The sequence below is a fragment of the Saimiri boliviensis genome, chromosome 16 (assembly GCF_048565385.1).
Source record: "Saimiri boliviensis isolate mSaiBol1 chromosome 16, mSaiBol1.pri, whole genome shotgun sequence".
NCBI classification, from domain to species: domain Eukaryota; kingdom Metazoa; phylum Chordata; class Mammalia; order Primates; family Cebidae; genus Saimiri; species Saimiri boliviensis.
In genome coordinates, this window is record NC_133464.1 from 66,763,699 (window position 1) to 66,785,997 (window position 22,299).

The 22,299-nt window shown below is 37.4% G+C and overlaps 1 protein-coding gene across 2 annotated transcripts in view; it reads left to right on the forward strand.

The window, feature by feature from the left end:
- The window catches only part of EPSTI1 (epithelial stromal interaction 1), a 98,130-nt gene that overhangs the window by 74,216 nt on the left and 1,615 nt on the right, over nt 1-22,299 (forward strand). For both annotated transcript variants that reach the window (XM_010344928.3, XM_003934378.4), the window contains 2 exons: nt 10,478-10,551; nt 16,616-16,715. In XM_010344928.3, the coding sequence (XP_010343230.1) occupies nt 10,478-10,551; nt 16,616-16,715 (174 nt within the window). The remainder of the gene's footprint in view (nt 1-10,477; nt 10,552-16,615; nt 16,716-22,299) is intronic.

Consider the following 22,299-nt stretch of genomic DNA (forward strand, 5'->3'; position numbering starts at 1 on the left):
CCATTTTTAATTGACAGAAAACATTATTTGTATTTATAATGTACCACATGATGTTTTGAAGTATATAAACGTGAAATGGCTAAGTCTAGCTAATTAACAAATGCATTACCTCACATAGTTACCATTTTTGTGGTGAGAGCACTTAATATTCTTTGCATTTAAGACTATATGATCATTATTTACTGTCGTTAAGTATAACTACTGTCATTAACCTTGCCGTACAGTAGATTCTTGAATTTATTTGTTATACCTAACTGTAATTATGTATTTCTTGACCAACATTTCACCATACCCCATTTCCTCCTAACCACCCCAGCCTCTGGTAACTACAATTCTACTCTCTATTTCTATGAGATCAGTTTTTTAAAGTCCGTATACAAATGAAATCATGTGGTATTTGTCTTTCTGTGCCTGGTTTATTTCACTTAACATAATATCCTCCAGGTTCATCCATGGTGTTGCAAATGACAAGATTTCCTTCTTTTTATGGGGGAATAATATTCCATTGTGTATATATTCCACATTTTCTTTATCTGTTCATCCATCGATGGACACTTAGGTTGATTCCATATCTTGGCTGTTGTGAATAGTGCTGCAATAAACATGGGGGTGCAGATAGCTCTTTGACACACTCATTTCCTTTGGATATATGCCCAGCAGTGGGATTGCTGGATCATATGGTACTTCTGTCTTTAATTTTCTTGAGGAAAACTTATTCCTCTTTTCATAATTGCTGTGCTAATTTACACCCCTGCAAGCAGCGTGTAAGGGTTACCTTTCCTCCACATTCTTGCCAGCTCTTGTTATCTTTTGTCCTTTTTGATTCCAGGCATTGTAACGGGGTGAGACAATAGCTCATCGTGGTTTTAGTTTGCATTTTCCTGATGATTAGTGATGTTGAACATTTTTCCATGTACCTGCTGGCCATTTGTATGCCTTCTTTTGAGAAATATCTACTCAGGCATTTGCCTATTTTATTTTATTATTTATTTATTGAGACAGTGTTTCACTCTTGTTGCCCAGGCTGGAGTGCAATGGTGTCATCTTGGCATACTGCAACCTCCACCTCACGGGTTCAGGCGATTCTCCTGCCTCACCCTCCTGAGTAACTGGGATTACGAGTGCCTGCCATTAAACCCAGCTATTTTTTTCATACTTTTAGTAGGAACGGGGTTTCGCCATGTTGACCAGGCTGGTCTTGAACACCTGACCTCAGGTGATCCAACTGCCTTGGCCTCCCAAAGTGCTGGGATCATAGGCATAAGCCACAATGTGTGGCCCTTCTTGCTTATTTTAAAAATCATGTTATTTGTTCTCTTGCTATTGAGTTGTTTTGAGTACCTTATGTATTTTGGATACTGATCCCTTAGCAGATATAGTTTACAAATATTTTCTCCCATTCTGTAGATTGTCTCTTTACTCTGTTGATTGTTTCCCTTGCTGTGTAGAAACTTCAGTTCGATGTCATCCATTTGTCTGTTTTTGCTTTTGTTGCCTGTCCTTTTGAAGTCATATCCAAAAAAAATCTTTGCCCAGATCAATGTCATAAAGCTTTTCCACTATATTTTCTTTTTCTTCTCTTTTTTTTTTTAAATGAAACAGTCTCACTCTGTCACCCAGACTGGAGTGCAGTGGCACAATCTCATCTCACTGCAACCTCTGCCTTTGGGGTTCAAGCAATTCTTATGCCTCAGCCTACCAAGTATCTGAGATTACAGGTATGTGCCACCATGCCTGGGTAATTTTTGTATTTTTAGTAGAGACGGGGCTTCGCCATATTGTCCAGGCTGGTCTCAAACTCCTAGCCTCCAGTGATCAGCCTGCCTCAGCCTCCCAAAGTGTGAGGATTACAGGCATGAGCCACTGCTCCCAGCCTCCACTATATTCTCTTCTAGTACTTTAGTATTTCAGATCTTACATTGAAAGTCTTTAACCCATTTTGAGTTGACTTTTTCTAATGCCCTTTGTGAAAACTGTGAAGTTGAGGTTTTGTTTTTTGTTTTCGTATGTGATGAGAGATAAGGGTTTAATTTCATCCTTCTTTATGTGGATATTCAGTTTTCTCACCACCATTTATCGAGGAGACCATCCTTCCCCCCCACCGCTTCACCCCCCGCATTGTATGTTCTTGGCACCTTTGCCAAAAATCAGTTGGCCCTACATGTGTGGGTGTATTTTTGGATGCTCTATTCTGTTCCATTGGTCTATATGTTTGTTTTTATGCCAGTACCACGCTGTTTTGGTTATTATACATAAGAATCAATTTGAACAAAACAGAAATGGCTTGTGTTCCTGAGTGCCAAAACTCAGTATTTCAGTCACTATAGTTCTATCCAAATTTACTTGTAAGCTTAATGCATTCTAGTAATAAATTTCAATTGAATTTCAGGTAATTTGAAAATGCTGTTTCTGAATTTCAATAGGAGAATAATGCAATTTAAACAAGACACTTTAGAAGAATGTGAATAATAATTTGTGTACTTGCTGGAGTAAGGAGAACTTCCACTAGTAGATATCAATAGAGACCACAAACACTCAAGTACTATTACTGGTGAGAGGATAAACTGAGAGTCACTTTGGCAATGTCAAATTCTAAAGAGTTTCCTAAAAGTAAAAATATTAGATCTAAAGGTATACATATATTCTGAGGAAATAATGAGAGATGCACACAAGACATATACACAAGGTTGTTTATTTTAAAACTAAGAGTAATGGAAAATTTGAAACAGTTTGTTCAGTGATAGAAGACGTGAAGGTTTCAGAATTTGGAATAAATACCATGCAGCAATTACTACCATATTTTAATAACATAATAGAAATATCCTCACATATATGAAAATAACAAAGATTATAAAATAGAGTGCAGATAAGTTTTGAAACCTACCTCCTCCTTGGATTTTGTGCAGACTCCTTCATCTCTTAAAGCCTCATCAATTATGATAGTGATGTTCTTTATCTCACAACATTGTTTCTAGGCTCAAATGAGAGAAATCATGTAGAGAGTGTATCCGAATGCCTGGCACATGCTAAACCTGAAAATGTGACCCGACGTAATAAGTATATAAGACAACCAGGAAATAACACTGACATTTTAAAGGAGTTCATCTTTGGTTGGGGTGTTTTTATGAGTGATTATTACGTTTTTCTTTACAGTTGCTATACTTACTATATTTTCTGTAATAAATAACTTCTTTGAGAAAATATACTTTTAAAAGTTAGAAGGAGGTTGATAGGAAGTATTTTTAGGTGGGAGATATAGAGCTGTGATTCCATGATTATTGTAGCTGGAATTTTATTTCTCTTTATGTTAAAATGATAGAACTAGCAACAGCAAGTACAAAGTTACACTTAGATAAGAGGAATAAGTTTTAATGTTCTGTTGTACAGTAAAGTGACTGTGGTTGACAGTAAGATATTGTACATTACAAAATAGCTAGATAAAAGGGAAATATTCTCACTGAGATCGTGGGCACACTAAGTACCCCGATTTGATCATTTTACAACATACATATGTATCAAAATATCAAATTGTATCCTATAAGTATGTTCAAAATATCAATTAAAAAACTAAACAATGAAAAACTAACAAAAGGAGAGTATACATTACTTGTGTTATTTTTGAACTCTACTTGACCCATTAGTATTTATGTCCTTCGATTTGGTTGGTTCTCTGTAAATGTTGGGTGGTAGCTTCTCCTTTTCTCCCCATTCTTGATAGCCAAGGCCATCTTTCTTCTTTCAAGGCAAAGGCATTACTGTGGGATGCCTGAAAATTAGGACTTCTTTTAACTCTCATCCTGCTCCTGAAAGCTCTTCTGTATTAAACCTTCAAAGGAAGGCATTCTTGAACTTCATGGCCTCAACTCTTCTGCTTCCACTAGCCTTTTCCTCTTGCTGTGTTGCGAGAACATCCTCTCCTGGGAGGAGTTTGTCCTGCCAGGCGATGGCATTTTCGTGTTTACATAAAGCAGTCAAGCTGAACCATGTTGGAACACACTCTGCTGGGATTCAGACATGGTTTTAAAATGACCCCATGTTCATCTTCAATTACTACACTGAAGCTTTGCTTTGGAGCATGCTTTCCCTCTAACCTTGTCAGGTTTCTCATGCCTCCAGCCATACACACACCTGTCTGTTGTATAGTTGACCCTTCTGTGCACCGCCAGAAAGCTGGAGCCCAGACAAATGATGTTTGCACCTCTTGCTGGAAATAGCAACCCCTCTTCTTGTTGTTGGCTTGGTCTCCAAGCAGAGGTAAGGGTGTCATCCTGCAGCTCCCCAGCAGAGCAGCCCTCCCAGACGAGCACTGCATCAGCAGGGTGGCCACAGGCAGTGGCGCTATTTGCCTGGTGTCCTCATTTAACATATAACACTTGGGCAATGTTTATAGGAAGTTCCACACTTGCAGTGTCTAAGATGGTGTTTTGTTTATTATATCACCAAAGTGCCCTCTTTTGTACGCAGCTCTGTATGAATGCAGGGATTTGTGCAGCGCAGTGGTAAGGCTGCATGAACAAAAACTGTTGAACACCCTTCTCTCGTTTTTGTATCTTCCTTGTATTCCCATGTCACGTAGCTTGAAGTTGTGTCTAGCAATGCATTTCTTTTTGCCTTGTATCAGAGTTGTTTCTGGGTCTGTCTGCCTCATTATACTGTGACTTACTTCATGGTAGAGCTGATATCTGTACCTTCAGCATGAACCTAGGTATCTGGAAAATGGTTGGTGTGTGACAATATGCATTGAGTAGGCCAGGCCTTAACAATGTCTCAGATGTTGCATGTCATTGCCCTCCTACTTAGGGCACTTTGGTTCTTTTCATGTCCTAAGCTTGATCCTTGAAACAAGAACAACTTATTTTTTATTTGCTGAACTCTAGATATGGAACTTCTGGGTGGGAACTCAGTAAATAAACCAAGAATATGCTTATAAGGCATGCAGACACATCCTCGGTGACTGTCAGATCAGCAGAACAAATTAATCAGCTGAAATTATCCTTCTTAGCACGGAAGGAAAAACCAGCCTCTCCTTAGTCAATACGCTTTGCTAGTTATAGGATAATAATCCTGAATGCAGTGATGCCAGCACCTTCCCTTTGGCCATCTGGAGCAGTGTCCTTGCATGGTGATGCCTCATCAGCTCCCGTCCCCGTTTCCCTCCTGGTCTTTATCTCTTCTCCCCGTTCTTGCCTCTGTAATAGGATGATGTATGCTGCTCCTCTCTTCCCCTCTTCTTTTCTTCCTCCCTAACAGTTCTTAGCTTCATATGTAGTGTTTTGCTCTTTTATGTCTCTCTGTGTTAAAAATTACATATTTATTGGGATTTTTAAATAAAGGAAAGTGTAAGGAAACAGAAATGGCCTCTCACACTGATAATAAATTCCTACTGATGGTATGAGGAAATAATATGTACACAGTTCAAAAGTCAAAAAGCTATGTAAGTCAGTAAAGCATCCTTTTCTTACCCATTCACACTCCCAAGTGCTGCTACCCAGTGTTAATTACAGTTAGCATTTTCTTGTGTCATTTTTCATTAAATGTTTTAGATACATACCAGCCTATAAAAGTTGAAATGGACCTATGCATATATTTTCTATTTATATAGAAGCGTCCCAAGAAAATGGCTCTGAACCTGTTTTCTATCTATCACTTAGTGTATCTCAGAGATCTCTCCATAAGGCTCCTGTTCAACCTTACAAAAGATCCACCTTATTCTTTGTAACTGTCTCATTGTATTTCAGTGTGCTGATAGTCTCACTTACTGCACAAGTTTTTGTTGATGGGCATTAATATTCTTCCCTGAACTTTTAAAGTTTCAATAATATAACTGTGAATATCCGTATACATACATATTTGAACACTTCTGCAAGGGATGTATATGTCTTACATTTTGATGCTTATTGCTGAATTGACCTCCAAAAACTACATTAGTTTTCACTAATTTAGATACTATACCAGAGGTTTCTTTTTTGGTCAAACTTCTATGATTTTTGTCAGTACAATAGAAACATTTTATCTCATTATTTTGATATTTCTTTGATTTTGAGTGAAGATTATGACCATTTTGAACTGACAGGCAACCTGTAGTTTTTATCTGCAAACTGCCTGTTCTTATCCCTTTGCCCTTTTTCTGTTTGGTTGTTTTTTCCTTATTGATTCATATGAAGTCCTTACCCACTTTCTGGGACATTTCCTGAGTCTCAACCTAAAATAGTCACTGAGCCACTGAATCTCACATCAGTGTGTTTGAATCCTCTGTATGGGATTATGGTTGGATATTTTTCTCACTTGTTTATGGGTTGCATTTCTGTAGAATATAAACTCTAAACGAGCAAGGATCTCGTCTATCTTATTCACTACTGTAGCCTATCATGTAGATCCAAGCCTGCCTCATAAGAGATACTCAAATATTTAATGAATGAATAAAAGAAAATTGAATTAGCCTATGCATATCCTGAATGTTCATTAACAGTTCATTTTTAAATTTTTTGGTATTTTTTTTCCCCAAATGCAGTTTGAATTTTCATGTAGCCAAATTTATCAATCTTTTTATAATTTCTGGATCTCCCTTACTCCCAAGTTTATAAATAAATTCACCTGTGCTGCCTTTGAAAACTTCTATTCGTATCTTCTAGGTGCAAATCTTAAATTTCTGTAAGATTTATTTAATCAAATTTAGGAACTAGTTTTGATCTTTCTTGCAGTAGTCGGCTTGTCTATCATCATTCATGGAACTCTCTCCTGCCTTGGTTTAGCACAACAACTTTGTGATAAACTACATTTCCATATGTATCATGTCTCTTCCTAGGCTCAAGTTGTTTTAATTACTATAGTTTATTATATGTTTTTTGCCTTCAGCTTTTAAGTTCGGGAATACAGGTGCAGGATGTGCAGGTTTGTTACATGGGTAAACATGTGCCATGGTGGTTTGCTGCACAGATCAACCCAATACCTAGGTATTAAACCCAGCATTCCATTAGCTCTCCCTCTCCCTACATCCTCCACTCCAACAGGCCCCAGTGTGTGTTGCTCCCCGTTACCCATGTGTTCTCATGAGGCATCTTTTAATGTGTGATGAAGGTTCTTTCTCATTTTTTGTTTCCTTTTTCAGGATTCTTTGATGGCCATGATTGCATTTTTTTTCCTCAAACAAGTTTCATGATCATTTTGCCAAGTCTAAAAAAAGCATCTTAAAGTAACATGTCATAATATGCATATATATGTATTTCATACCTTTTTTTTTGTCTTTGTGTCATACTTCAGAACTAATGAGAGTTTAGTTTGTTCAGAGTCCATTGTCTTAATGAATAATGGACAATGGACCAGATACCAGAAGTTGCTCCTTGGAGAAATAAGGTTAATGAATGTGAAAATAATCAGCATCCTTGGCCAGAAGGATTTAGATTTGTGCTTAGGTTACATATATTCTGCTAAAACTTTTGAATGTGAATGGGTCCTATGGTTCTGAAAATGACTGTTTATACTTAAGTATGATGAACCATAGGCAAAGTAGTCCAGAGTATCTGGACATTGTCAGAGTTGTCCAGTCAACTCTGGTATAAACAGTTCATCATACTTAAGCATAAACTGTCAACTTAAATTGACGGTTTATACAGTCAACTTAAGTATAAACAGTTCATCATACTTAAGTATAAACAGAGTTGTCCAGAGTATCTGGACAATGGACCAGATACCATAGATAGGCTAATTGCCCACCATTCCCAGAAATATTGAAATAGCTGCGTGAACATAATGTGTTTAAAATGTGGTATGCTCTTGAGATATTTAAAGTTTTGGCAGTACAATACTTTGTTTTTAAATATGAATGTACATTTCATTCATATTTCCTCACACAAAGGAAAATTAGTTTAGGATAGATTTTTTTATTAAAAGGCATTTTTTATTCTTAAAAGGTAGGAAGCAGCATCTAAATATGCTTAATAAAATGCTTTTAAGCTGGAAAACATATATATATACTTTTTTACTTAAATACTTTATACTTAAAATGACTGTTTATACTTAAGTATGATGAACCATAGGCAATTAGCCTATCTATGGTATCTGGTCCATTGTCCATTAACTCTAAATGAATAATGGACCAGATACCAGAAGTTGCTCCTTGGAGAAATAAGGTTAATGAATGTGAAAATAATCAGCATCCTTGGCCAGAAGGATTTAGATTTGTGCTTAGGTTATACATATTCTGCTAAAAGTTTTGAATGTGAATGGGTCCTATGGTTCTGGAAATGACTGTTTGTACTTAAGTATGATGAACCACCAAGAATATATCCTTAATTCCTATCATTTATTTTGAATACATCCTGCAGAGGATTATTAGATACAGGAAAATGTAATCCCTGGTATTTATTTTGCTTCTAATAAGCTATTTAGCTCTTGACAAGTTACTAAAATTGTGTCTCTGATCCCATTCCCTCATCAGTAGGGTAAGTATGATGTTGCTCATTAATTTATCACATAATACTTCATTTGCCTGCCTACCTTTGCAATTTTTGTGTGAATCAAATAATAAAATTCTGGTAAAACTTTTATTTGAAAATATTAAGGTTTTCTGGTTAAACATTGCACATAAAAAGCATTTCATTTGCTTATGTTTTATCACTCTCTTTTTTACAAAAAATTCCTATATGGTTACTGGTACGTATGGTATATATATCACTAACCATACATGAATTATTTTTAAAAGCCATAAGCCAGCAAGAACAAAAGAACAGACTAGTAGACTGAAGTAAAGATATAAGCCAAAATTTTATCTGGAACTAGATGGTCAATGGTAATTGACTTAGTGGAAGAAAAGCCAGAATTCATTTGCAAGAAGCAGGAAGACACACGTTGGTTAAGTTTAGGAATCAGAGGCACCTGGTACCTTTGAAGCCCAGGGCTGAAAACAGGAGGATTAATTAGGAACTTGAATTCGGAGCTATAAGATTTCTTGATCCCTCTCCTACCATACTGAACGTTAAAAAAGAAAAAATTGTAAAAGAATAAGGATGAGGGTGTACTATGAGAGGAAGTTGGGATGAGGGTGGAGATAGTAATAGAGACATCAATTTTTTTCCATTATAGGTAGTCAAAAGATGATGCTGTTTTAAAAAAATTAAGAAACGGCTATGCATACTATTAAGAAGATGATAATTGCAGATGAAACCACATGTAGGAACTGAAATGACTGTGGAGATGAGTGAGAGGACAGGGGCTTCCTTCACATTGGTATAAGCCGTAGTAGTACTAATAAGGAATACTAATACTTGGTAGACTATTAAAAAAACTATCCTATTGTGCAAAAGTGAGACTTGAGGATAAAGATTGGCATCTAGGTGCATAATAAATGCTTGAGTGGACAAATATTATTCATGGATTTCAAAAACTCAAATATTATTCAATGATTTCCCCTTGTTGGTGTTATATAGGAATTAGGGTTAAGTAATGTGCTTTAGGGATTGATGAGCAATTTATTTGGAATATCACAGTATAAGAAACGAGTCTTTTGATTTTGGGGGACTGTGGAATATTACAGGATCTTTGAACAAAGTAAAATGTCAATCTGAACTTTGAGTTTATTTCAAGGAAGATTGGGAGTTAAAACAACAATAGCAACCTTTTATTAGTATGTTTGATTAAGACATGACAGTATGTTCTCTACCAGAAAATCTCTCTGACTCAGGCATGATATATGACTTGGGCCTAATGATTTTCCTCTCTTTGCATTTTTCTGTCTTTGAAATGGGATTAACATTTATTATGCTTTAGGGAAGACAGTTGGGTATCAGAGAAATCCTGGGATTGGTTCTTTGGTATAATACTGAAAACATAGTAACTGGGTCTGGAAGTTAAGTTGCCTCTTCCAAGAAGATAAGCAGACTGTTGGAAGCTAAAGATTTAGTTATAATAATGTGATTTATATGAACCAAAGTATCTCCCCTAGAGATCCCAAAGTTTTGGTGGTATTAGAAGTAACTAATCAATAATAGGTGAGTGCTTATTATCCAGGAAGGAGAATGTTTAACTAACAGAATTACACTAAAAAATTGAGTCCAATATTTATTTGTATGTTGTTATGAATTTATTAGGAAAGAAATGCTAGAGAAATACCAAGAAATAGTATTGTGTGATATTCCTGAAGGAACTAATTTGATTTGTTTTTCTCTGTAAGACATAGATGAGTTTGCCTTACATTGTATTTTTCTCTGTTTGTGTTGTACCTATTGGTCTAGTATCTTGACCATGTACATTGGCTTTTAATCTAACAATTTTACACTCACAGAGCTATTCTTAATTGACTAAGCCACACTTATTTTGCTACCTGCTTATATAAGAAAATAATTTCACATCCAAATAGTACTGAAGTAAAAGTTTCAAAAATGAAATGTACTCACTGAGGTTAAATATGTAATTGATTTGGGTGTTTTCTGTACAACCATGTTAATTGAAAACCATATTTAAAAACCTTTATTGTTCCTAGAGTGAATTACTGGAACTTAAGCGACAGCAGCAAGAGGAAGAAAGAGCCAAAATCCACCAGACTGAACACAGGAGGTAAACTGGCTAATAAAATAAGCATCCTTGGTTAAATTATTAATTATCTCAAAGTTTGTACAGTTGTTTTAGGAAAACATTACAGTGACATTATTAATATGATTTTGGAATGTGTATTACATTTAAATCTTTGTTATTGGGACATAATATATGTATTAGGTATGCCAGCTGCTACATATATGTATACATATGTGCATGCACACACATATCCAATTTTCTTGGATAGGAGGCATTACAAACTTAGATTAGAAAACTGAATCATGTTCTTAAGCTGTGTGTTCATTTAAGGTATATTTCACTTGCCTTCCATGGGACAAAACATCCTAATTTGAGAGGACGCTCTACCATTTATAGACTTTGTTAGAATAATTGCATTAATATAGATGGTCAGATTCCCATACTTGAGTACAAAAGCTCAGACAAAAACTCATTAGTTATTTAATATTGACAAATACATTAGAGAAAAAAATCTTAGAACCATTAAGTAATTTTCAAACAGTCTAAGTACTCTCCATCTTAATTCTAATATCAGAATTAAGAATACCTAGTAAAATAACATGTTAATGTTGGGACAGTGCTAATAAGCACCATATTGTCTGCCATTATTATGCTAAGATTCCTAGGGGGGACACGGGTTGTTTGAGTTCATTAGGGGTGCACTTGAGTATCTTGGAGAAGAATGTAAGGGTTTTCACAATTTAAAGGAACATATTCTTTTGACAGCGAATGGCTTCTTTTATGTATTTAACCTTTCCACTATCACTAAAGTGTATCTTTAAGTTATGTTGGTTTCATTTTCTAAATGAGAGACTTTAAAAAGTGTTCAGTGGAAACTCCCTATTCTGACGGTGCCTCTTACTGTGGGGAGGGGGACTGTTTTTTAAGGAAACATCTTTTATTTAAGGAAACATCAAAATTATCTTATTTAAGAAAACATCGAAATTCTGATATGTTGGTTAGGTTATATATTTTTTCTCTTATTTAAGGAAACATCAAAATTCTGATATGTTGGTTAGGCTATATTGTTGGATAAGATGGTGGTGGGAAAGGATGCTAACTATTTATTATAAAGTAGGCCACAATTTAGTCATTTTATTGGTTTTTATTATTTTCTCTCTCTCTCTCTTTTTTTGTTTTTGAGACAGAGTCTTACTTTGTTGCTCAGGTGGGAATGCAGTGGTGCGATCTTGGCTTACCTTTGCCTCCCAGGTTCAAGTGATTCTCCTGCCTCAGCCTCCTGAGTAGCTGGGATTACAGGCACATGCCACCATGCCTGGCTAATTTTTATATTTTTAGTAGAGACGGGGTTTCACCGTGTTGGCCATGCTGGTCTTGAACTACCAACCTAGTTGATCTGCCCACCTTGGCATCTCAAAGTTCTGTGATTACAGGCACAAGCCACTGTGCCTTGCCTATTTTCTCTTTAAAATACTTTCTGTTTAAAAAAACACTTGATACTGTATTTATACGCTGGTTGCTAGCAGTAGCTAGTTATTTCTCTGGATTTCTGAGGATTACTTGAATTATAAGACTCTAAGTGTCCTAAAGATAGTGATGTGTTACATTAATAGGCTCCATTGCTAAAATATTATTTGATGAGCACCTAATAAACACTCAAGCTATTTGATTAGAAGTGGAAAAGATAACTTTTTTGTTATAGGAATCTTGGCCCTCATTCTTTATTTCCATACTACTGAATATCTAAATATTTGGTGGGGCTTTTAAATTTCTATGTTATTTTCTCTTTCTCTTGATTCTACTTAAATAGATCCAATAAATGTATAGATCCAAATTTAATTTAAAAAGAGACTTTTATCATAATAGTATCAGTAAATAGTTTTGATATATCTGATCAAGTCATTAAATACATACATGTTATGTTCTTCATCAATTTTTGAAAAGAGCTTACATTTGTATTGCCTTTAAAGTGTGCCATGAGCTTTCTCATGTTATCATATGAGAATACATATTCAATGAACTCTTAATAAAATAGCATGTCCATTCTTATCCAAGGCAACAACACAAGCTATATAGTATGTGTATAATGGATGTAAATTAGTAAATTAGGTTTTCTCCAGATGCACAATTTTGTTGGCATCAAAAGGGCAATGTGCTCTCTACAGTTTAAAGTTCACACTGCAGAAAACTCAACTCTGAGTGTTACAATAGAAAGCTTTGAGACTCCTGACAAGCTTTTCAATGAACTTGTAATGAGCTTAAGTGCACCTGCACCTGACCTGTTGTTACTGCGTAGGAGAAGACAAGTAGAAACTCTGGAGAGAAAAGACAGAGCACAGGGGTCAAGGACTTGAAAGGATTTGGGCCATGAGGTGAAAACTGGGATGAACTGAATTGATTTACTCAAACTTGAACTATCCCTGATTAATAGTTTTTATCCAAATTAACCCTCAGAAGAAAACTCGGAGCACAACTTTGACCGTGATAGCATGTATGTACTTTCTAAAACTATTAAACCAAAATGGAAATTGGTCCTTTTCCCTCCCGTTTAGATTCTTGATAGGTATTGAGAGAAGCAAACTATTACCCACCCATTATCTCTGGTTGACTCACACTGCAGTGGTCATAGGCAAGTTGATAACACTCCTATGGTATCAAGGAGTGCTTAGCCACTCTGATGTCCTCTTAGTAACTGATGCTCAAAAGTGAATCACATTACCTTATCCCTTCATGACAAGCCATCAGTCTTTGCAGGGTTTGAGTGAACTGGGAGCAATTGCCAGTGAGCTGTTTTGCAGTCTGCAGTTATCATCCATGTTGTTTTCAGGGGTGAAGAATGTGTGCCAAGAAGATTTGCTCATTCATTAATTGCATTATCAGGATGCAGTCCATGAAGGGTTTGTTCTAGGCCCCAGGAATAGGGTTAATCAAGGCAAAAGGGGTCCCTGACCATGTGGAAACTGTAATCTGGAGGAGAGAAATGGAAGTCAACAATCAAAGGCACTGTTATTTCAGATGGTGATGTATACTGTGAGGACCATATCACAAGGCAATGTTTTTTTTGTTGTTGTTTTTGTTTTTGAGACGGAGTTTCGCTCTTGTTACCCAGGCTGGAGTGCAATGGCGCGATCTCGGCTCACCGCAACTTCCGCCTCCTGGGTTCAGGCAATTCTCCTGCCTCAGCCTCCTGAGTAGCTGGGATTACAGGCACGCACCACCATGCCCAGCTAATTTTTTTTGTATTTTTAGTAGAGGCGGGGTTTCACCATGTTGACCAGGATGGTCTCGATCTGTCGACCTCATGATCCACCCGCCTCGGCCTCCCAAAGTGCTGGGATTACAGGCTTGAGCCACGGCGCCCGGCCCACAAGGCAATGTTAAAGAAGAAATTGGAGGTGATAGGATACTTAGGAAGGCCTCACTGCAGAGGTGACATCAAAGGAAAAGGAAGAATCAGCTACATAGAGACTGGGGGCAGATGCATGGACTTAGATGGCCTATGAACAGGGGAGGAGCAAGTGCAGAGGCTCTAACGTGCAAATGAGCTTGGACTTTTTGGGTCCCAAGTGATGGGATAATTTTTTCTTTGAGCCAGAGTCTTGCTCTGTTACCCAGGCTGGAGTGCAGTGGTATTATCTCCACTAACTACAACCTCTGCCTCCCAGAGTCAAGCGATTCTCCTGCCTCAGCCTCCCAAATAGCTGGGACTATAGATGCCCACTACCATGCCCAGCTAATTTTTATGTTTTTAGTAGAGATAGAGTTTTGCCAGGTTGGCCAGGCTGGTCTCCTGACCTCAAGAGATGCACCTGCCTTGGCCTCCCAAAGTGCTGGGATTACTGGGATTACAGGTATGAGCCACCACACCTAACCCCATGTGATGGGATTATGGTGAGTGAAGAGGAGGATAATGCTCCGTGAGCGAGGAAAGGTAGGCAGGAGCAAGACAACCCAACATTTTATAAGCCAGTGATTTTATTCTAAGACCAATGGGAAATCACAGGAGAATTTTAAGCAAACGGAAGACATGATTTGTTTCATAATCTAGTAAGGTTGCTGTATGGGGACTAGATTACAGAAGGTGAGACTGAAAGCACTGGCAAGGTGAAGAGGAGATAGTAATTTGAACTAGAATGGTATCCATGGAAAGAAATGAGTAAAGTCAGATGTCTTCCGGAGGTAGAGCAAACAAGGCTTCTAGTGGTTTGGATGTGGGGTGGGATGGGTAGAGGATGCTGCAGGAAACCCCATCTTTGTTACTGACAAAAAGACTGGATAAGAACAGCCCCAGGCATGTAGGCAGTCCAGAAAACCATTGGGGAGCAGGGTTACTTTCCTCTTGCTTAATAGTCGGTGGCATTGGAGATTCAAAATCGTTTTTTCTATCTCTTCAGTATCTTTTCCATTAATATGTAGTTAAAACCAAGTACTATGAGGGCTCACCTGAGTTTTGGTTCTTATAAAGTTTTTTTTTTTTTTTTTTTTTTTTTTCTGTCTTGATAGTTAAATTGGTGTCCTTATGGGGGGACACTGGGGAGTCTTCTGCTAAGTAGGTTACCATTCCATCCGCATGCTGAGAGATTTAGAGAAGGTGACTTAAACATGGAGCTTGGCAGTGAACTGCCGAGTCTGACTGGCACATTCTATCTGAGTGACAGATGACAGAATTATGCAGACATAGATATTTTGCCTGTGTGTGTGCAGCCAGGGGACACCATGGCTCAGAGATCCCTAAGAGGGTTTCTGGAGATGCTCCACATTTATTTAGTACAGAATGACAAAGGCCTCTAGTAAACACCATTAGTAATTAACATTGCCAACCCCCTCCTCACCCCAGTAGAGAGTAGTTCTGCAAGCAGATGATCAAAGGATGTCTTATGTCAACATGGGTAAACAAGCTATTTAAATAAACTCCTTTACATTCCTTTGTACCTACTCCTTGCCTAATTGCCTCTGGGTAAGGACAGCTTCCTTTGGCTGATTCCTTCCTGAAGTTTTGCAAAACCTCTCAGCCTTCTTTGCATCTTTCTTACAATTTTTCCCTCCACCCTGAATGATCTCCTACATGAGCCCACACACGGCTGGCATCTTAGCTAGCATTGAGCAAGCGTAGGCAGACAAAAACCCCTCTAGCCTTTGACTTTGCCACCCAGCCTTTATTTTCCTTAAAGTTCCCAAATCTCCCATAGTCACTGGCTTGTAGCCACTCACCATGACCACGTTCTGCTAATCTTCATGACTGAACAAGAGGCTTGTGTGACTGGTTCCTGCGTTTCTTCTCTCCATAAATGTATATTTGCTGCTATACACCAGGCATTGTGTTTTTGCTTCCAAGAAGCTTATAGTCCTATTTATGCACTTCTTAAATAATATGTTGATATCATAGGGGATCTATTGCAGTGCCATTTCTTCAGCTTCCAAGTCCCTGACTCTACTCAGCCTCACATGGGTAACTCAGCACGATGTTATCTGTGATTGATTATTTTAAATTTAAAAGTTGTAATATGAAACACACAGAAAGGTTTATGAAACAGATATTTAGAATGATTAATTATAAAGTGTACAACCAGGTAGCCAGCTCCAGAAATAGGATAATATAACTATCACCCTACTACCTTCCACTTCTGCTTTTCTTGTATGGGATTTACTTTAGCAAGACTGACAGTGGAGTGCAGAGAATATGGGACGGACATCTGTCTTGCAGCAATAACACCAGAGTTATCTTTGGTTCTTCTTCATGTTTTGGTTCATGGTGAGGCTTCTATCTTGCTGCATCCTCTGAGATTCATACCTGGCATGATTCTGAGGACTGTAGTTGCTTTCTTGAACTAGGGTCTTGCTGTACTGGTAGGAGAAGAGTGCCTGAAACTCTCAGGTTAAGAATTTGTAGCCCCTTTGGCTTGAGCCAAGATTGGCAACAGCTCCAGTAAAGAGCGATTAACAGCATGTCACATAGTTAGTGGGAAGAGAAGTTTCTGTAGATTTCTTCTAAGCTGAAGCCAGAAAGCTATCCCCATGGTCAGTTCATACAACACATTAAGTTCTCAGAAATATCTCAGCCCTGCAGCAAGTTTTCTACTCACACACATTTTTCATTGTTTTAAAGGGTAAATAATGCTTTTCTGGACCGACTCCAAGGCAAGAGTCAACCAGGTGGCCTCGAGCAATCTGGAGGCTGTTGGAATATGAATAGCAGTAACAGCTGGGTGAGTTTTTTCTTTTCTCTTAAAAAAAATCATCTTTCAATGTTGAAGAATAAAAACAATGAGAATTTTTAATATATGTTGTGGCCTTCTCCCCAGATATTATTTTGTTGTTGTTGTTGTGCTGTTCAGCAGTGTGATGGGCAGTCAGTCAGGGGGATTACTGTAAATTCCACAATAGCTTCTGAGAAAGGGAGAAAGTCCTGATTTCAGCTCTGGCGAATCACAATAAAAAATGACACCTGCCCTTTGTTCTCAGCATGATTGCCTGGACACTAAGGCTTTTTATCATCCCTTGCCCAGACCTACAAAAAAACAAATGAGTATTTTTTTTCCCCGGAAAGATTTTAAATGAAATATGGTTACAAAAATAATAAGCATTCTCTAGTAATATATTCTTTCAGTCAAACTAACACATCAAAGAAACCAGTAGTTAATTTTTCACTACAAAATGATTTTTTAAAAACCCTATAGCAAAAGGCACTTTTAAAAAATGAAATGTCCTTACATATTTCTGTGATGAAAACCTTGCAACTGTGTTGCAATATGTGTTTAATATATTTTGTATGCACAATATATTATTGAATGAACACCAAAGCTTTGGAACATGTATAATTGTGAGGTTTGCAATGTGTGAGGATCAAAACTAAAGACAAAGGTGTTACAGTTTAATTGAAGCCCAAGTACATAAGTACTTTCTCTCTCTCCCCGCCACATCCCTCTGTCTCTTTTCTCTCTCTCTTTCCCGTTGACTCTCTCTTCCTCCCTCTCCCTTTGTATACACACACATCAGATAGAAATCTGTACACTGGTAAAAATACAAAAAAATAATCAAGTGCTTGCTGACCAGAAAGTCTAGAGAAGATCTCTCTTTAATAAATAGCTGACAGATGAAAGATCATGTTTGAGAAGTCAATCTGTTAGAAATCTTATAGCATGTATCTTTGAAAGACATCCAGTCGTTTAAATTGATGAATGGATTTTAAAAATGTATACATATTTAAGATAATTGAATATAAGCAAATTGGCAGAGAATACTTCCTGGATGTGTCTGTTTATCCAAAATATATGCTCATTCGTTACACTCTGGCATTCAGAATAGGGACAGTATAGAACAGAGAAAATAATGAAACACAGGATCTTTGTATTGTGTGATACAATATACACATACTGTCTTATAGCAATATGTGAGTAGGAGTCATGTGGAAAATGAGCCATTGTGAGTTGAAGACATTATCCAAGCTTTCATAACTTAGTTGTGAAACACAATTGGAATTTAGATTTTGGTCAGGACTTGGAAACTCACTGTCCGGCTGTCATTTCTTCTCTGTGGAACTGCTCTTAAAACTTAGAAAGTACCTATCTGGGACTGAGGGGTAGATGATTGGAGAGCATAAATGAAAACTGCATAGCCTTCTGCTGAGGACATGAGGATGTGGCAGTCTGGCTCACCCATGACTATTGGCAGTCCTTATTGAGTCACAAATCTCTGCTTAGACTCCTCAAAGATCAAATAGAGGAGCATTATTTTCTCATGATGTAATAGTGAGGATGATTGAGTGACATTTTTAGTAGCATGGGCATATCCAAGTCCAAAGGTGTTATCAATCCTTTCGTTACTTAAAAGAAGCAGCAAGAGAAACCTGGGAACTTCCTCGGGCTCCCACCTTCACCTTTACTGACCTCCAGAAATCTGCACTTCTGTGCTTGCTTTGCTTTATCTTCTCCACCTCCTGGGGGACTTTGTTCTAATAATAGTCTCTCCTCTCTACTGAATTACTGAATGTTCCATCTCAACTAGAACACTTCCATCAGCATAAAATATAAATCAATATAAATTCTGTTGATAGCATATTTCCCTCTTGCCACTGCCCTTTTTCTCTCTTCTCTTTTAGAGTAAAACATCAAAAGGTGCCTATCCTTGCTCTCTCTAATTTCTTTATTTTTTTTTTCTTAAACCCATTCTAATCAGGTTTTAGAATCTACCCATCAAAAATAATGTTATCTTCATGGTCACTTAAAAATGTCCACATTACAAAATCCAATGATTATTTCTCAATCTTCCTTTTCTGACTGATTGGCATTCTTTGTCATGGTGAATCACTCTCTCTCCTTTGAAACTGTTTCTTTACTTAGCTTCTGGGACACTGTAGTCTCCTGGGTTTTCACATATCTCAGTGATAACCCCTTTTCCTCCCTCTTTGCTGAATTCCTTGCATCTGCCTGTCATCTCAACGGTGGAGTGTCTCAGAGATCTACCTTGGACCACTTCCCAAACTGAGGTTCATTTATGCCTTGATGACCTCATTCATTCTTATGAAATTAGATACCATCTATATGTTCATGAGTCCCAAATTTCTATTTCCAGCCCAGACTCCTTTCACCTAACTCCAGACTTGCATACCCAGTTGCCTACCCAACATCTCTACTTGGATATATAATAGACATTTCAGCCTTAACATGTCTAAAACTAACCTTTGATCCCCTTTACCCCAGTGCTCTATATGCACATTTTCCTGTTTCCATAATGGTGCCCTCCCTCTCTCACACCCACACAGCTGGCCATCAGCAAATCCTCTGGACTATTCCTTCCCAATATATCCAGTCCATCAGCTTCTCTCCATCCTCATCACCATTATCCTGCTTCTAGCCTCTCTCAGTGCTCATCCAGATTCTTGCAGTCATCTCCTAGATGGTTTCCTTACTTCCACACTTATTTAACTATAGTCTATTCTCAATATGAGAGTGACAGAAGTCAGATTCTGACACTGCATACCCCTCCAATGGCTTTCATCACTCCCCAAATCACTTGGAGTAAAAGCTGAAGTCCTTCCAGCAGCCTACCAGGTGCTGCATGATCCAGACCCCTTAGCCCTCTGGCTCTCGTGCTTGTCTCCATCTTCATTTCTCTCTAGCCACACCAGCTTTCTTGCTGAGAACACTGGTTGCTCTCTCTGCACTATTCTCCAAAATATCCATATGGTCTGTCCTCCTTCACTTACTTTCCTGAATTCCACGGTCTCAGTGAGGTTACTTTGGGCATCCTAGTTAAAGCTCCTGCCTGTGCTCTCACCCCAGCTTCTGCAGTCCCCTTTCTAGGCTCCCCTCCCTTTTTTCTATGGCACTCTTCAACTTCTAACATACTTCTAAAACATTGCATGTTTTGTTGACCATTGCTCTTTGCCTCTCCATGTGATGATGTATGTTCCACATTCTACAAGGGCGGGGCCACTGGATCGTTGTGTTCACTGATGTATCTCAGGCATGAAACAATAACCAGAACTTACTGCACACACAAGGAAACAAGTGGTTGTGAGTCAACATCACAAACACACAGAGAGACTTAGAGCCAGATGATTTCATATGCTAAAATGATTAAATACCAAATTTAAAATGATGGTGTATAAAATATCTGATGAAATAAAAAGTGGATTTGAAATAATGTGCAAAAAGGAGACAATGAAAGACAACCAAGAAAACTTGAAAAAGAATTAAACTAAAATGCCAAAAGATTGACAATATACTCTGTTGGCAAGACTGTGGGGAAACAGGTATGTGACACATTATTGGTGGACACGCAAAGTGATACAAACACTATCAACATCAATGTCTTACTGTCTTCCCATTAAAGACCAGGCCTATATATATGAGAGCAAAACTCTACTAAACTTTCAAGGAACAGATTATTGCAAATGTTTAGAAAGTTTTTCTGATTAATTAAAAAAGAAGGAAGTATTATCCAAAATGATTAAGCAGGTAAACATGATTTTGAATTAAAATGGGACAAAGACTGTATAGAAAAAGAAAACAGACTCACTCTCATTCATAAACGTAGATTCAAAACAATCACAAGATTTTGACAGAATAAATATGAAAAAGCATTACATGTCCTGATGAGATAGGATTTATCCCAGAAATGCAAGCTTGGCTTATAACAAACAAAACAAAAAAACCTATTGAGATAATTCACTTCATAAATATAACAGAAGCTTCATATGGTCATCTCAGTGAGTACAGAAAAAGCATTTGCTAAATTTCAATACTCATTTGTGGTAAAAACTCGCAAACTAGGAATAGAAGGAAAATTTCTTTGCCTCATAAAGGGATCAAAACTCTATAATAATAAAAATATATAAAAAACATTTCCTTTAAGATATAAGGATTGAAAAGAGAAAAGCCTTTATAAATCACAGATGATACAATTATTTACATAGAAAATCCAAAAGAATTTACATTCAAATTATTAGAAGAAAAAGGCTTGACAATGTTGCTAGATATAAGATCAATATGTAAAAACTATATTTTCACACATTAGGAATAAATGAAATATCTGATAAGATCCAACCAAAGATATGCATAACCCTTTTAAGAAAATTCTAAAATCTTGCAGAAAGATGCTGTGAAGGCTGCATGCAATGGCTCACGCCTGTACTCCCAGCACTTTGGGAGGCTGAGGCGGGAGGATCACCTGAGGTCAGGAGTTTGAGACCAGCCTGGCCAACATGGTGAAAACCTGTCTCTACTAAAAAAAAAACAAAAATTAGCCGGGCATGGTGGTGAGTGCCTGTAATCCCAGCTACTTGGGAGGCTGAGGCAGGAGAATCGCTTGAACCCAGGAGGCAGAGGGTTGCAGTGAGCCAAGATAGCATCACTGCACTCCAGTCTGGGTGACATAGCAAGACTCCATCTCAAAAAAAAAAAAATGCTGTCAAATAGAGTTATACTTTGTTAATGGATAGGAATGAGCTCTCAAATAAGCTATAGATTCACATAAATTGTAATCAAAGCAAAGAACCAACAGTAAGCAGTTCACTCCTAAAGATAAAGAAGTATATATGGGGACTTACTTATGTATTTAATGAGGTATGCAATTGGCACCAGCACACCCAACATTTCAGAATTTTTTACTTTTTTGTATGACAGAAGGGGCAGAGCACATCACTGGGGGAAAACCGACTCTTCAAAAAATGCTGTTGGGACAATTGAGTACTTACATGAAATTAGGTCCCAATACAATTCTAAAAAAAACATTCTAAGTGGATTAAAGCTTATAAATAGGATGACTTTTTAAATTTTAGAAAATGAGAGAGGCTGTTTATAAAATGGAGCTGAGAAAGGATTTTGTAAGACCCAAGGTATAAACAAACAAACAAACAAAAAGTAACTAAATCTACATTAAATTTTAAAATGTCTGTTCATCAAAGAATATCATACAAAAGTAAGAAGAGAGGCCATAAATTAAACTTTTAAATAGTATTTCCTCTGATGGAGTAGGTGAGGCTCTTTGAGATGCTGTGGAAACTCTAAATCCTGCGTCTTCAAGGGCAGTTAATCATTTCCTAAGACCAATGAGACAACCTAAAATTTAAATTTCCCAAAGTGTTAGAAGAAACAGCAATAGTGTGTATTCCAGATGTAGTGTGGGCCAGCACTGTGGAAGATTTATTTAGGACATAAATTTTATTTAGGACATGTTTTGCAAGTAACAAGTGGATAAGTTAATACACTGAATTAGCAACTAAATTATATTAATATATTAAAATCATTACTATATTAAATCAAGGACACGTCACTATTTAAAGACTGA